At 45.7% G+C, this 18,079-nt stretch overlaps 1 protein-coding gene across 1 annotated transcript in view; it reads right to left on the reverse strand.

Moving 5' to 3' along the window:
* Window positions 1-18,079, reverse strand: part of SDK1 (sidekick cell adhesion molecule 1) — a 1,937,536-nt gene that overhangs the window by 712,726 nt on the left and 1,206,731 nt on the right. Inside the window, exon 7 of the mRNA XM_086940699.1 lies at window positions 8,412-8,602. Coding sequence (XP_086796825.1) covers window positions 8,412-8,602 — 191 coding nt within the window. The remainder of the gene's footprint in view (window positions 1-8,411; window positions 8,603-18,079) is intronic.

An 18,079-nucleotide genomic window follows, 5' to 3' on the forward strand; every position in this document is an offset into this window, starting at 1 on the left:
TATTTTTTGTTGCGACTGCAGAGCTTTTAGTTTGTATTATCCTAGTTGGAGCAAACTTCTTTTTGAGGTTGGGTCTTCCAATTGCAATACTCTATTTCTACAGTGTGGTCCAGAAAGTAGTGTATTTGAACCTCATTTTGAACTTGTGAGTTGGCCATCAATTAATGGTCCTTGTTGGGTGGCTAACGCTGTGGACATCCTGAAGTCTCACCCCTCACTACGATGATAAAATATTTATCGGAGGACCAATGTCTCTGTGGGTACAGCATAAAATCTGTGAGCAGTACTAATTAGGTAAGGAGATTGTTTTGGGGCTCTGCGCAGTGGTGGAAGTAGAAAAGGTTTCAGCTAGTGGGGTGGTCTGTTCTGCCCACCCCCACACTGACTCCTATCAGCCCTCTTCTTGACATGGTCTGTCTGCTCAAAGCAGGTGAAAAAATCCATCGGATTTATCTCCACAATCAGGAAAAAGGACCTGGTATTTCTGGATCTGTCTGGTTGTGGAAAATGTCATCGCATTTGTCCTCGAAATCAGGAAAAAAAATAGGGACCTGGTATTTTTAATTTTGTTGTTCTTATTCGGCATTCTGGGGATAAAATCAATTGCCAGATGTTGCTTGTGGCCCAGGCATCTATACACCAAAATCCGACAACTCGAAATGAAAGCTTTTAACAGTTAAGCTCTTGTAAAGTGAAATCTTCAATGTCTCTGACAAAGTGACCATCGGTTCAAAGAGAGAAAGACGCATGTACAAGGACAGAAGGCATACATACCAAATCTCGTTGTACCTATTAGGTGCCAGAGTTCAATGTCTGCAGACCTGGGTCAGTCTTTCATCCCTCCAAGGTCGATAAAATATGAATTACTGAGTTGAGCACAAGGAAACACCATGGGGGCAGATTTATGAGGCCCTTGCGCCACGTTTACGCCGCTGTTGCGTCACGCAAGGCGGCGTAAACGTGGCGCATCCCTACGAACGATTTACAACGTGACGCATCTAGGCAGATGCGTCACATTGTAAAGCCCTGCGCCGCTTGTGTGCGTTCCGGCGCAGGGTGGGCGTTCTGGGGCAGGTGCGCCTCGCAAAAGTGGCTGAGTGAAATCTATGAGATTTCACTCAGTCACTTTTAAGCCAATGCTGCGTCAAAAGCCTGCGCCTGCTTGAAGCAGGAGTAGGTCTTGACGCAGCATTGTTAAAATGGGGCACCCCCGAGCCTTGCTGGAGCTGCATCGCGCTTGCGACACAACTCCAGCAATGCGACACATTTCCGGCACAGATGCGTCACGCATCTGTGCCGTTTTTGCACCATGGTGCGCCGCATTATAAATGCGGCGCACCATGGCTGGCGGAGCTGTGGCGCATGTTAACTGGCGCATCCCTGGGGATGCGCCAGTTAACATAAATCTGCCCCCATGTCTTTGTGAACTTTAGATACTCCTTTGGGGTTCTGCTGCTATACCGAAAATTACGGAGTTGCTAACTTACATATTTCCTGAATATCAAGCCCCAGCTTTAAATAATTATTTGTTTATTTTTTATTTTTCCCTAAACGCTGAAACCTGTGGTTTCTATAAAAGAAACAGTCGTGCTACAAAGTGAGCAGGCACAGACCCTTTTTTTACTCACACCCATCTTCGTGTCAAGATTTAGCACAGTCACGATTTCTCCTGCCCCTGTCTCGCTTGCACTGAAAGATTTTTTAAAAAAAGACTGTTCAACACAAGGTGTGAAACATGCCACGGATCACACCCTGCGTCCGCCAGATTGCGAGGCTGGAAGTGCGAGTTCTTCACGGAGGCACGTGCAGGGCCGCCCCCTCGTCTCTCGCCTTTCTTGTCACCTTTCGGCTCTGCCTCACTCAGTGTGAGATTGGGATAAAAAAAAAGCAGACGTGCAGGTGACTCACTGGCACTCAGTGCAAGCGACCTTCAGAGAAATGCCAGCCCTTCCATTAGAAGAGCGCGTTCCTGCTCGCAGGTGCCAGCGCCGGCTCTCGAACTTTCTCCGAGGCTGCTTGGAGATGTCTGCACTCCCCATTAGAGGTATTCACGCGCCCCTAGTAAGTGCCAGCCACGGGGGTGTTAAGAAATGCAGTATTCTTATGCTGACAATATTTTCTAGAAGTACTGAAACTAGCGCACTCAGACAGTAACAGGACGTCTGACCCAGAATAAATAAGTTTCGGACTTCCACACAAGGGGTTTGTACATAATCGGACCAGTGCTTTAAATGGGAAAAAATAAGTGCAGGTACTCATTAATATGAGCTAGAGGTGTGGCAAGTGGGCGGTGCTAGGGGCGGGGCTAAGAGCAACATATGATGATACATAATGAATTCTGTACCAGTTGCAGCCACTATAAAAACACATGAAAAATGTGTGTATGTAAACGAAACAGGTTAACTCGTTACACAAAATGAAATCCAAACAGGATGATATGTGAACAGTTCCTCGTTTTGTAATATTTGCAGCTTTTTAATGCCATACTGCTTTTTTGTTGTTGTTTGGCACAATACTATCTACTCTCAGGCATACACACACACACACACACACACACACACGCACGCACACACATACACACTCACGCACACACACACATACACACTCACGCACACACTCACATACACACTCACACACACTCCCTCTAGAATCTCCTGAGTATCCTGATTCTCTCCCTCTTTCCCTCACTTTTCTCTCACAGAAAAACAGGCACACACAAGTCTGCAAGCACACAGACATAAGCAAACACTCACAAAAAGTCTCAGGTGGGATTAAAGCCATTTTAAACTCCTTACCTCCCATGACTTTCTAAATTGCTGTTGTCCATGTTCTGCCTCCATACCTGTGTTTGCCCAAATGCACACAACAGTGGGAATGTGATTAACAGCACAGGGCCTAAATGGGCCCTCCACTGTCAATACAGTGTGATGGTGAACACAGCGACATCGTGCAAATGATCCCAATCTGAATAGTTCAACAGCGGTTCTGCTCAGGACTATAGAAACGCTGTGGCTGTCAAATAGGTTCCAACCATGGCAGCCTCGTGCTCACCAGCACTAGCAGCCAGTGAGCCTACCTTTCATGAGTATTGGTACTCTCCTCAGCAGTAGAGACGTGCTACTACACACATTTAAAACAATGCCACTGCCCTTTTCCCTACGACCAGGCTCTTCCTGGTTCCATGCCTTTACATAGGCATGTCCTCTCCGTTCGCCTCTCATCTTTACCCAGCCTCTAAGCTTATCTCCCTAGTTCTGCTTCTCTTCTTCCCACCTTTTGCTTACTCTCTCCACAAGTCTTCAATTTCCTCACTGTTTATTTCCCTATTTGCCTCCTTTTCTCCCCTCCATTCTGTACTCATCCCCTAAGTTTGCCATCTGGCCAGTATTTTGTTCAGCAGTGTGTGTGTCTGTGTGCGTCTGGGTGTGTGTGTCTGGGTGTGCGTGTGTCTGGGTGTGCGTATGTCTGGGTGTGCGTGTATCTGGGTGTGTGTGCGTGTGGGTGTGTCTGTGTCTGTCCGTCTGTATCTATCTGTGTGTATGGGTGGATGACAGCACAACATGATGACGTCACTGAATTATACCAATTACTTTATAACCGGGATCACATTTTAAACTATTAGCCATGGGAGATGGGATGCGCAAACATGGAAGATGACAGCAGGACATGATGACGTCACGGAATTATTCAAATTACTTTATTAACAAGACGTATCCACGGGACGGGCCAAACGGGATAAACATTTCAACTGTAGAAAATTATCATGGGAGGGCACGAACACGGAAGAAGACACTTGGCATATGCAAATAGAAGGCACATTTGAAAATATTAGCCATGGGAGATAGGATGCTCGAACACGGAGGATGACAGCATGACATGATGACGTCACAGAATCATGCCAATTACTTTATAATCGGTATCACATTTAAAACTATTAGCCATGGGAGATGGGATGCACATTTTAAAATATTAGCCATGGGAGATGGGATGCACAAACGCGGAAGATGACAGCACAACATGATGACGTCACTGAATTATTCAAATTACATATTAACAAGATGTATCCACGGGACGGGGCCAAACGGGATAAAAATTTCAACTGTAAATAATTATCATGGGGGGGGCACGAACACGGGAGAAGGCACTTGGATTATGCTAATTACTTTATTAACAAGACGTATCCACGGGACGTGCCAGACATCATATGCATATATGCAAACGGGATAAAAAATGTGAACTATAGATGATTATCATGGGGGGGCACTGACACGGAAGAAGACACTTGGATTATGCAAATTACTTTATTAACACTGTGATTAATGTTGGAGGGGCTCACAAAGAGAAGCAGCTCCTGTCCTGAACAAAAAATGCAAAGAAAACCGGCTTTGGCTGTCTTAACCCATTTACACACCTGATTGAGAGGGGCGGGGGTGAGGCTAAAGCACTTTCAGCTGAACTGTCGCTGCGCATGTGATCAACAGGGAAGGGTCTGTCTAGAGACCCTGCAATGTTAATCACAGCGTGACGCAAGGCAAGCCCTATCAGACCCCTGCTGTCTCAGGCCATTCACATGGGCGCTGCTGGAATCACCAGCAGGGACTCTGTAAGAGGCTTGGCGCCCTTACAAGCTCCTGAGAAGCATGGCGTCATCTATCCTGTGCAATAGGGGAGACAATACCGAAGCCTGCAGTCCCGTTTTACAGGGTACCGGTACTCTCTCTGGCTAATAAAAAAGTGCCGGTACTGAGGGCCTGAAAATTCAGAAGTGCCGGTACTCAGTACCGGTGAGTACCGGCCCATTTAAAGCACTGAATCGGACACATGTGATACACATCTGTGGACGTGCAGATGAATAGCTGCATTTATTCCTGCATTGCCAGAGCAACATGGAGTTCTGACTGGTCAAAATGGAGGTTGGGTCAAAATGCTAAAAGAAAGGAATTTTCAATACAAATGTGGGCCTGAAGATGTACAATTGCACTGGTTCCTGTATTACTCAAACAAACGCATTTTTATGTAAAAAGAGAAACATTAAAGCTCCAAAACACACATGGCTGCACAGAACCAGAAATTCCACCCATTCCTGCAAACATTCCTAGAGTGGAGTAAAGAGTCTACCGCTGGGATCTGCTTATGACCCCACTGTCACAGGCTGCATCCCAGCAGGGCAACTCAGCCTGTTATCCTGGCGGTAGGTGTCTTCCTTAATAAGGTTACACTCTTACTATCAAACGCTGGAAAAGCCAATAGGTCTGGGTGTAATCTGCTACCACATACATTGTAAACCCATAAGAGCCAGCCAAGAAACAAACATGGAGACTACATTGAAGACTCCTTTACCTTTGGTACGGTCTTGCTTTTACTGATATTTCAATTAAAGAGGCCTTTAATTGCAAAACAGTCCCCCCATGCAGTTCACACAAGCACTTTGTTGGAGGCAGACGGATACAACAAAACACTTAGGGCCTTATTTATGAAGGCCTTGCGCCGCCGGTGCGTCACTTTTAACATGGGAAAAAGTGGTGCATTGGTGGCGCAAGGCTTTCATAAATAAGGCCTCTAATATCTTTAGGTAAAACATGAATAAATACTCCAAAGGGCTGAGCCTAAATTTGATTGGCGGAGTCTCAAACCAATGGCAATGAAACAGACTGGTTCAAAAAAGTCAAGGACTACATGGGGCCCCACTAAGTATACGGAACACAATACTTCTGTTTGGCAGCCAAGTTGTCAAAACTCAACCCATAGAAGGGGCAACACTACCACTGAACACTCAGGCAGGATACAAATAAATGTTCTGCAGCTGTCTAGTTAAGGCTTGGAGTCACATCACAAGAAGGAGAAGTGTGGCTCACTGGTTAGAGCAGGCAGACCCTGTAGCAGAGGTCAGACCCGGGACCAGGGTTCAATTCCCGACGCAGCAGGGTCTTGAGCTCAAATGTCCATGGACTCGATAATTCTCGCTTCGGTGCCTGACCTTATCATGGGTTCACACTCTGCAACTCTGGGCATTAAGCTTGCTTAATCTCCACAACGGCCCCCCTGCGGCGGGGTGCCTGGCTTTCACCTTGGGGATGCCCTGTAGGGGCTATCTCACAGGGAAAAGCCAGGACGGGTTCCCAAGGCAAGCGCGGAGATACTCCTCCGGGGGTCGATTCAGGCGCTATATAAGAAACATAATAATAATAAATGTGTGAGCAGTCACAGAATAGTTTTATGTACCTGTTTCTAAGCGCAATTGTATAAACTAACTCAAACTCTTCCAAACATTTCGAGTCAAGGACAGCAAAGAGAGCAAAGTTCCTAAGTACAGAGAGGCAACCACAGGTCTATCTTTCCGAGCTGTGCTGGCTGTGGGCCAACCACAGACCACAAGCCTACGTTGCACAGATCTGCGCCTTTTGGGTGAATGATACAAGCATTTCCTCATGTTTAACTTAGAGTTTTAAATTTCCACTCCTTCTGGACCCTCCACCACCAAGGCTACACCATCTCCTAAGACAGTAAGGCATCCCTAAGGAACACCAGGACTGTTCAGATTCCTGGTGTAAAGGCACTTCTATTGCAAAGGTGCTGAGCCTGGTTTTCCCTTCCCCAAGTGCAACGATGTGACTTGACTCAGCACCACACAGCACGATACACAAACTCTAAATAAATACACAGGTCTCCACCATATGCTTTCTTTGTCTCAGTCTTCGATTCTCTGTGAATGTTGTGTTGTACTGCACTTACTAAAGCCAGGCCTGGTGTCTCAGGGGAGTGACAGGTCCAACTGCAGGGATCCCATGAACAAAGGTTGACTCCCAGCACGTCAACTCAGCCATTCATCCTTCAGAACTTGATAAAATAAGTACCACTGAGTTTAGTAACACGAAAGGGGAGATTTTCAAACCTTTTGCACTGGTTTAGCATCAGAAAAGTGACGGTAACCAGCGCAAAATCTTTTTTGTGCTACTTTCTTTCCATCGCAAAACTTGTTTTGCGCTGGAAAGCACCCTCTAAATAGCTCAAAGCAGCACGAAGCACTGCTTTGCGTTACTTTGCGCCGAGGGGGCGTTACATGGGTGGTACATGGGCGTTCCCATGCAACGATCCACGCCTTTTGATGGAAAACCATATTTATAAAGATTTGTAAACATGGTTTTGCGCCCAAAATGAATGCCCCTTCAAAAAATGTTTTGCATTTGTCACCCTGAGTGGGATGGGTATGCTCAGACGTGAGTCCCAGGCTCTCCACACCACTGGAGTCAAGCTATCCAGGCTGAAGAAGGCTGATAGCCAGAAACCGGTCCTAGGATGCTTGATTCCGGTCCAGGAAGACATGGCTTGGCAGTTCGGGCTGAACTGTTCCCATGAGGCACAGGGTCAAGGCTGATTTGCATATGGCCATGTCTGAACTGGGGTGGTGTGAAGTGCAAAAAAACGATGGATTTAGGCCCAGATCTCTGTACTGCGGTGAATGTATGACATTGTTCTGCATTCTGTCCATCAATTGTTGTTTTTGCATTTGTCACCCAGAGTGGGATGGGTATTCTCAGACGTGAGTCCCATGCTCTCACCCACCACTGGAGTCAAGCTATCCAGGCTGAATGAAGGCTGATAGCCAGAAACCGGTCCTTGGATGCTTGATTCCGGTCCAGGAAGACATGGCTTGGCAGTTCGGGCTGAACTGTTCCCATGAGGCACAGGGTCAAGGCTGATTTGCATATGGCCATGTCTGAACTGGGGTGGTGTGAAGTGCAAAAAAACGATGGATTTAGGCCCAGATCTCTGTACTGCGGTGAATGTATGACATTGTTCTGCATTCTGTCCATCAATTGTTGTTTTTGCATTTGTCACCCAGAGTGGGATGGGTATTCTCAGACGTGAGTCCCATGCTCTCCCCACCACTGGAGTCAAGCTATCCTGGCTGAAGACGACTGATACCCAGAAACTGGTCCTAGGATGCTTGATTCTGGTCCAGGAAAGACATGGCTTGGCAGTGCGGGCTGGACTGTTCCCATGAGGCACAGGGTCAAGACTGATTTGCATATGGCCATGTCTGAACTGGGGTGGTGTAGAGTGCAAAAAAAGATGGATTTAGGCCCAGATCTCTGTACTGGGGTGAATGTATGAAATTGTTCGCTAACAGGAGAAATGCTTTAATTGCTTCGTGCTTTTCCGACTTTGCATGCGTGTTTCACTGTGCAAGGGAATGGGGAGGAGAGAGCCATATGAAGATACGGCACTCTCCTGCTCGCAACGGGCTGAACTGCGTTGTGTGACTTTTTGGAAAATCTCCCCCTAAATGCCCATTATCTGTCATTAATGAGGAGACCCCCTTGATGGTGAACGCGCTCTGTACAAATGCATTAGTTATATTATGGGTCCTAGGTGAAAAACAGTACATCGCAGACAAGCTTGGGACCTACCAATGATGGACAGGAAGGCTTTGGCCCTCGCCGGCTCAAACTTGCTGTCCGCCAGCTCTACTTCGCATAAGTACAGTCCAGTGTCGGCAGAGGTTGGGTTTGGGATCGTCAGGCGCCTCCCATAACTATTGATGCCGCTGGTCATTTTAGCGCCATTCCTCTTCCATGTTGTGATCAGCTTCTGCAGGGGCCTGGAGGAGTAGAGAAAAAAAGGATCAGGCCATTAGGAAATCAGATAAGGCATCCATTATCAGATATGCATCGCAGAATATCTCTGAGGAACCTTATTTATTTATTGATTTATTTGGAATTTATATAGCAATTTGCGCTCCCTCGTGGATTCTTTAGAGAATTTCTACGAAACCTTCGAGAATTTAATATTAAACTGTGAAAATATTGTGATCGCAATATCGACTACCACAATATCGTGACAGTAAATACTTAGAGGTAAGTATCGATTTACTATACCTAACTCCAGATTCATATATACTTAGACGAAATATATATATGACAGCAAATTAAGCCGAAATAAAGTTAATAAGAAGAATTCTATTATTACCATAATAATATAATTGTGGTTGATATTTTGGTCCTCCATATTCTGCCATACATCGCCCCCAAAGTCCACCAATGCACACACATTTTTCAGCATGGAAGGGTGAGCGCCAGCAGTTCCGATTACCCAATAGGCAAAGTAGGCACCGGCCTATGGCCCCCACTCCTTTTAGGGGCCCGCCACAATACGACGTCTTGCAAAATGTACTTAAAAGCAATCCAGACAGATTTCACCACAAACAAATTGAGGAAAGTGAAAATTAAAAGTTTTGTTGGTTTATTAAAATAAAAAATTGTTTAATAACATTAATAATTGTTAATGTTTAGGTTTGTGTAATAAAATGGGTTTATTGAAATTGTTGGTTGGTAAAATCAAAAACGTATTAGGAGATGATTTGCAAGCGGGGCCCCGAAATTCTGACTGCCTAGTGTCCTCCACAGGGTTTAATCCGGCACTGAGCGCCAGACAACTAGGAATGAATCCAGACAGAAGGACTCCATGCAGCTCCGCTGCGAACTGTGCACCAGAGATACAGCCCCCCTCAAGCACTGTTGGAGGAGCCCGGCTAATTGTAGCAGCAGTGGGCCTTAAGTGCTCACCATTAGGTCGGCTGGCGAGAAGGGCATTAAAAATAAATACTACTATGGGACGCGGCTACAAGGGAGGCACTTTTCATTAGAACTCAATTACTATGATAGAGCTAACTATTACAAGAGCATCTCTGCTCCCATGATGGAGTTGAAATCAATACGGCCTCTTTGATGCTAGGAGTTAGAACATGCGCACCACCAGGAACAGTGCTGTCTAAAGGGATGTATGCGCATTCAAAAACAAGACTACCCTAAAATGCTCTTGGCCTCGGTCTGGGTTCAATGATAATGATATCAGCATGCACTAACAACATTCACGCCTGATTTTATTCACAGATTTCATGCAAACCGATATCCGTACTGGAGTTATTGCACTAGCAATTTCCGCATTGCCCACCCGTATATAAGCGCACATGCAAAGCAGTGCATAGGTGACTACAGTGTTGTGAAACTGGTTGCAAAGATGATTTCCACATGTTATTCCCCATTGCATGGGGCACAACTCAGCATTGGAACTCGAAACTGGTGGGGCTTAACGGCTAAGGCGCCCCACTTTGAAGATGGGGAACCAAGTTTGAGTCTGGTGGGAGGCTCAAACATCCTGGGATTCAGGGCAAAGCACTTAATCTCCCCGTGCCTAAAAATGAATGTGTCCATCTGTAATGCAACTGGTGCTCATGTACAGCGCTCTGATACCTTCGGGTCGAGTTCGCGCTATGTAAAACTGCATAAAATATATTTAAAAAAAATAACGTGCACAAATGGTATCCTGTTGGCTGTACTTCACCCTGTTTGTCTATGGCCCAAACTAGGGGGCCTATTACGATTGCGGTCTTTCTGCATCCTCCGGGCCGGCGGATGCCACCGCCGGCCCGGAGGATGCGGAAAGACCGCAGCGGACCCACCAAAGACCCACCGCCACATTAGGATGGCTGGTGGGTCCTGGTTTCCGTCCGCAGCTTTTCCGTCGCGGTTGGCTTACAACAGCGGCAGAAAAGCTCTAATATGGGGGCGGTGTCTCTCAGACACCACCAGCCATATTAGGATGGGCTTTAAAAAGTGCTTTTCCGCGGCAGGTTTTCCGCCGTGGAAAAGCATGTGGAACTTCACTGCGGGGGCCTGTTGCGAGCCCCCTGAGTGAAGGGGAGGTAGGTGGGTGCACATGGGGGGGGGGACCTATGGTACCCCCCTGCATTTGTATGCAGTAATCGGCAGGCACCGCACGGTGCCTGCCGCTTTCTGCATACAAATGCAATGTATGCATTTTTACGATTGCGGCGGGTGCAGCTTGAAGCCGCACCCGCCGCAATGGTAAAAATAGAGGATGTGACCGCCAGGGTGGCAGTCACATCCTAATTGGACAGGAGGGAACTCTGCCGGCCATGCGGAGGTAGTAATCAAATAATAGAACATTAGGTAACTATGCATCATCTCTATGAATTACTAGGGGGAAAATGTTAAACTGATGATCATCATTTCAAACAAATAATAGCGAACGCGCATTCATAAATGTTTTGGTGTTATAAGCTTTTATTCTTACATCAGATAAAAAAAACTTCAAATAAGCCTATATCTCAAGATCCAAAAACTCCATGAGGGAACAGTCGATTAGTTGTTACAACACCCTAAAAACTACAATAGACAAGGAATAAAACAAAACTCACCCTTTCCACAGCCCTAATTTGATATCCTCCGACCAAACATCAATCTATTAACCAATCAAGTCTATCAGGATTTATAAAGCACAGCTAATCGCCCAATAGGGTGTCCAGGCACTTGCAGGTTTCTGAGGCTTATTGGAACAGCCAGGTCTTGAAGGCAATTTGGAGTTCCAGAAGTGAGGTGATGGTCCGGAGTTGCATGGGGAGACTGTTCCAGGTTTTTGGATGCGATGTGGGAGAAGGAGCGTCTTCCACTTCTACTGGTAGATGCGGGGAGTATGGGCAAGAGAAAGGGAGGCGGGGTGTCGTCTTGTCAACAGTTGGTAGAAGTTCAGGCAGTAGTTAATGTAGGCAGGTCCTTAGCTGTCTAGAGCCTTGTGTACGTGGGTCAGCTGCTTGAAATTGCATCTCTTCTCTACGGGGAACCAGTGGAGTTTCCTGAGATGGGGTGTGACGTAGGTTAGTTTGGGAAGGCCGAAGATTAGTCTGGCTACAGCGTTCCGTATGGTCTGAAGTCTGTGAAGGAGCTATGCCCCATCAATCCCGATAACGAAACATCCACTAATACCCCCTCTACATGACGGCGGTGCATGCAGTTGCGCAGACAAGCTCAGTATGCCTACCTTTGCTGACCTTTCTCTAGGAGATCAATTCTGCGGCCCCCGACTCCGCAGCATACATCCAGTGTGCCACTAGACACCCTTTTATATTATCCACTGCGAACGACATGCCGAGAATTATCCAAAACTTTTCCTGCACCCCCTGCAACCCTTTCAGTACTAGAACATATGTACCACACCACCTCATCCCGGAAACTTATTACGTCATTGTACCAAAGCATGCAACATACCTCGCTCGCAGCGCATACACCAGCCCGAGAAGCCTGGGGTGAAGATCTCGCCCTTCCACTTGCAGACGAACAATGGGCGTTTTGCTGTGGCCAGCTTCAGTTATTATCCCCAAACTACAGGTTACGCCTCATTCACTTTAACTTTTTACATTGGACCTACCGCACTTCAGTACTATTACACCGAATGGGTATATTTCCAGATTTTCAATGTACATGATGTCATGCTGCTTCAGCGGATTTCATTCTTCTGGCCTGTCAGTGCCTGGCGTTTGCAGCATACTGGGTGGAGATTTTTGAAGTAATTGGGGAAATCATACAACTGCTGCTGCCCCCTTCTCCCTTAACTGGGCTGCTAGGCCACGTGGCAGAGATAACCGGCAGCTCTTGCAAACCCACCGCCCTACTGCTCCTCCTTGCCAAAAATGGGTCGCAATGTGCTGGGGTGGCACTCTGGCACCCAAAACAAGTGACTGGCTAAAAGATATTGCTTATTGCCGTGAACAATTGTGTACTTATTGGGACTTAATGCCTCTGAGATCTCGCCCCAGAGACATTTGGGAACCCTTTATCAGTTATATTCGTCAACAAGAACCGGCCTCCAACCCATGAGGCCCTTTAGTTACTTGATCCTGAGAGTAAAAGATTTTGCCTATAAGTTCATGATATTTATTACGATGTTGATTATAAGTAATGCTCCCTGTTTTCAGTTTTTACGGATTTTTACAGATAAATACAGACAGAAAGCAATGTGTTTTCTGTCTGCATTTATTTTTAAAAGTGGATTAATAAAGAAAACTGGGCTTCTTTTAAGTGACTCTCCTTGCTGTCTTTCATGAATTATAGCCCAACAGCTGAGCAGAAGGATAGCATGGGAAGTTAAAAAACAGGATGAAATTTCTTCAAATAACACCATATGTCAACATAAATTTGTGATATAATGCTAATATTTACCTGTGGATGTATTGTTATGGAATATTTGGCAGTTTAAATAGTTAAAACATGACAGACATCAAAGTATAGCTGCATGTCTATCAGTTAAATAAATATGGAAATGTACAGTACTACAACTTGATGTATCCGCAAAACACTAAACAAATATGGATAAATACGGATAAAATGGCCCAAAGAAAAATATGGATAAATACAGACGGAAATGTTAAAAAAAAAATACCATAAAACTGGGAGCCCTAATTATAAGTGAGTCACTTTTGTAATTGCCAAGCTGTTGTAAATGATATGTATTAACATACATGATTGCCAACAATTATAAATAAAGGTTTTTAAAAAGTCTGTGTAGGAACTGTATGGATATTCCTATGTAACAGGAGCTGCAGTAGTCCAGTCTGCTGGTGATGAGAGCCTGTGTCACGGTGTGTAGGTGTAGCCCATTGAAGATCTTAGTTAGCATGCGCAGAGTGAGGAAGCAGGCGGAGAAGACAGTGCTGATCTGTGATTTCATGGTGAGCTTGTTGTCAATGACTATTCCAAGGTTTCTGGTATAGTTGGAGGCTGTGGGTGCTGGTCATAGTTATGATGGCCACCAGGAGTCGTTCCATGTGTTGCTGCTGTTGCAGAAGATTAGTACTTTTGTCTTGTCTTTATTCAGCTGCAGGCAGTTGTTTTTCATCCACTTAGCGACGCTTGTCATGCATCCGTGGTAGTTGGTTCTGGTGGTGGTGGAGTCATTGGTGAGTGAGAGGATGAATTGGGTGTCATCTGCATAGGAAATTATGTTGAGACTGTGGGATCGAATTATATTGGCCAGGGGGGTTATATATGTATTGAAGTGCGTGGGGCTGAGGGATGAGCCCTGGGGGACACCGCAGATGATCTCCTTGGATTCGGTGGTGGATACTCTGAGTTCTTTCAGTGAGAAAGGAGGTGATCCATCTAAGCGTGTTCCTTTGGATTCTGATGTGGTGGAGTCTTTCAATACAGTGTTGAAGGCTGCGGAGGGGTCAAGGAGGATCAGAGCTTCTGTTTCTGAGGGTTTAGATGTCGTCGGTGGCTACGATCAGGGCAGTTTTGGTGCTGTGTTTTCTGCGGAACCTGGATTGGGATGCTTGGAGTGGCTGGTTCTGCTCCAGGTGTGTCATGAGTTTTTCACACAAATATCAGCTTTAAATATATTTTGGAAATTCAACAATTGACTTATCAGTTTCGAGAATACACACATTTTCATTTCAAATACACATTTTTTAATTTTTGTATAATATAACAATTCTGTCAAGCAAAAGCATATAATGTAGTAGGCTGGGCTGCATACAGGAGAGCTACTTGTTGGAAAGTCTGATCAGTTTGTGTATCCTGACTGTGGTAAGGAATTGGAGAAACCCATTAACAAAACAATGCTCCTGGTGCACTGCAAAGACTTTTGGTCTGGCGGATTTCAGAATAATGCAGTTCCGAGCAGCCACCTATAGTTCCTAAAGCAGGGGGCATCAAACAGCTCCTCAAGCATTAAAGCTGACACAATTGTCAAATGTCAGAAATACTTCACAATGGCAACTCCCAAATTATTTTTTTAGCTACCATTCCCTCGTCCGCCAGATTTTTCAAGGGCTTATTTTCAATAACCCTAATGAGAAGAGTTATATTAAAATTGCTGCCATCATGATTTAACTAAGGGAAATTTTGTTGATGGATGTAGGGTTGCTTTCATCCAACCTAGCCCATAACAACAGGAACTGGACAGGCTAACGGAGGGTAATTCGGCCCTGACCAGTTATACAAAAACTGAATACGAAAGTACAAGCTTCATTAAAACCAGAAGTCAAGCTTCAAGATAAGAGCAGGCCCAGGAGCCAGGAACAAAGCTTTTTCTTGATGGGAGCAAAATAAAAGTATACTGTGGTCCTAAATCCCCATTGGGAACTTTTGCCGACATAAAAGAGAACCCACTGGTCCAGATATCTCTTAAATACATTTTTACTCATGTGGAATCATATTTCATCACCACTGCTATCAGTAACCCCCCCCCCCCATAGAAAGATATGCTACAAAATGGTATACTATATTACATTACTGGCATTTATAAAAGAGTCTGGGGCATAATTTAAGAGTAAATATGTCAGAATTAGTGCCACTATGCAAAACTATACATTCTTTATCAAGTTTTAATAAAGCCGGGTCCTTAGAAACAATTGATTCTGTGAAAGCTTTGCACTCTGCTTCACCAAAGTTCTCCACTCTTCTCTGCTGGGGTTCAAATCCAATTGTGTTTGGAAGGTGAAGCCTTCAATATTTTAATCCAACTGTCAAGTGAATAATGACATATTATTCGTAATATTTGTCTCATTCACTTCAACTCCAAAGGTCCGTGCCTTCCAAATTGGAATGCTGAAGTAGACACACAATGACATATGCAGAAGATCTAATTGTCAAGGACAAGACCCCAAAAATCTGTAAAGGTCGTTGGACAAAATGAGCTAATGATCAACTTAACAAAAACTAAAATAATAATCTTCTGTGAATTTTCTCTTAATTTCATTTGTTTAGTCGCCTGTAAATAATTAAGGCCAAAAATATTTTGCACAATTCTAATTTGTCCCCATCTAGATTTTTGAATAATAAATAGTTCAAAAGATTTGAGTAGTGTAAGCCTCGGGAGCATAGAATAGAGTTGATTCAAGGTATTTTGTAGTCGGAGATCTGGATAATACTGTTGAAAAATGTACTCCGTTTTATCTATGCTGATTTCAGATCATGATCATCAGGCATTAAGGGCTCAAGACAGTATATCTTTAACCCTATCAATGCTCATGACGGAACCGCTCCGTCATCAGCCGCGGTGGCGCTGTGCTGATGACGGAGCGGTTCCGTCAGAGCCCGGCCGCCGCGCCTGCGTGGCGCTGATTTTGCGCCTGCGCGGCGCGTTCTATTGAGCGGGCGGGGCCATGACGGAACCGCTCCGTCATGAGCACAGCGCAACCGCGTCTGGTGAAGGAGCGGTTCCGTCACCAGCATGCGTCCGCCGTGTGGCCGCCCCGCCCCCTTAGCACTGCGGCGGAATAGCCGCCGCTGTGAAGGTGTTAAATGGAATAATAACAACAGTTAAAAATGTCACCAAGTCCACTGACGTGTTGTACCTTATGAACCCAAAGGGACGTAAGAGATGTAATGAAGAAAAAAAAACAATCAATATTTATGTTGCTGTGAGAATTGAATTCCACCCACTTTAACCCTCTGGATGTTTTTCTTTTTAGACTACCTTTTTATGAACTTCTGCTGTGAATGAGGCTCACTACCTGAATCTCAATCACTTTAAACCCTACTGAAATGGATTGTGAGCTCTAACCACCAGTGTCTGCCATTTAGGATAAAGTCCACTGCTGCACAGCTAGGGTCAGAGGGTCTGGGATGGGTACATGTGAACACTTGTACACACATTTGTGTGACTACTGTCTGACTCTGCCCAATATTTGTGCACAGGCAGCCTGTCGCACAGTGGACCCTTTGTGGATTGGCGCTGACCTGTGTAGGCTTTATAATATGAGTGGCCATTAATAGTGTGAGTATGTACATCACTAGTACTTCACTGGAGTAAACAGAGTTCTCTTCGGTATTATACGCTATGGGCAAGATCTGCACCAAAGTACAGTTTCTCCATTGTTAGACCTAGAGCTGAGCGTGATGCACCAATCCTAGAGTAAATCAGTATACCAAATGCAGATCTAACATTCCTTTCCACATATCTGCACTCCTTGGGGCACGTCAGGATTTATATATTTTTTCTGACTAGGCTCCTAATTCGATCCCGGCTTTTAAATCAACATGCTGGACCAAGATAATTACTCTTCTACCTAGTTGGAGGACAAAACACCTTACCACACAATAGGGCCATTTGCCATTAATTTGGCCTGCTCCTGGGAGAGTAGAAAGTGGGAACTAACTCTGCATTTGCTAACTAGTTTGAACCCCTTTGATGCTGATGACGGCTGGGAGCCGTCATGGCATACAGTGCTCATGTGCTGATGACGGCTCCCAGCCGTCATGACCACGCCCGCGATCAGAATGTGCCGCACAGGAGAGGAATTCCGGCCGCAGGCACGGGGTTAATACTGCGCCTGGCCTGGGAAGCAGCGGTGGCTGGCACAGGTAAACATGGTGGGCGGGGGTAAATCGACAGACTACGGAATAGTTATAATTAAATAAATAAATAATACATATTCCGTTGTCTGTCGACTTCCACCCCCGCCGTGCCCTGGCCCACCTCACTGCACTTAACGGTGCCGGACGCCGCTTCTGGGAAGGCTTTCATCCCCACAGAAACAAAGGAGGGTAGTCGGACGTACGGAGTAATTCACAGGAGGGCCTGCCCATTACAGTTACAGAGGGAATGGACCAGGCATGTTTGGCAGTTAGAGGCACAGAATAGGCTCTCAGAGAAGGTCCCAGAACAGGCCTCTTGACTGTGCCATCTTGGAAATTCCCAAAAAGATGTACAAGAGGGTTTGGCCAGGGATGGAGTGAAGATGTGTAACCCTCAGACTGCACAAAGGTGTGTACCTTCTGGAATTCTCCACCTCACTTAAAACCTCTGCACATGGGAAATATTTTAGAGCAGTCTGGACCTGAGGGAAAAGACACCGGAGGAATGCCCAGCTGGAGGAGAGGACACTTGACCCTACTGCAAAGATGATGCAAGGAAGTTTGATTTCAGTTGGGACCCAGGGACCACTGCCACTCGCCTCCTAAACCCTCTGGAGGGCATTTGAGATATGGACCTGCTTAAGAGAGACCCTGGAATATTCCCTTGGATCGCCTGTGGACTGGTCCTGCAATAGAGTTACCTGCAAAAAGAGCCAGCCTCAGACTGCTGATGACACAGGTACTCTATAAGTGGCCAAAGGAGGTCGTGGGACCTGGAAGGTGAAGCAGGGAGGGGACTGTTATTTGTGGTCTTGTGGGAGCTGTTGAGGAAGGGCCAAGGAGGCATTTCAAGTGCCCAGACAGAAAACAGGTACTGTGTGAGGATGGAGAGCAGTAAGAAAACCAGACTTCCCAAGAAC

This window comes from Lissotriton vulgaris, chromosome 10 (assembly GCF_964263255.1).
Source record: "Lissotriton vulgaris chromosome 10, aLisVul1.2, whole genome shotgun sequence".
Lineage (NCBI taxonomy): Eukaryota > Metazoa > Chordata > Amphibia > Caudata > Salamandridae > Lissotriton > Lissotriton vulgaris.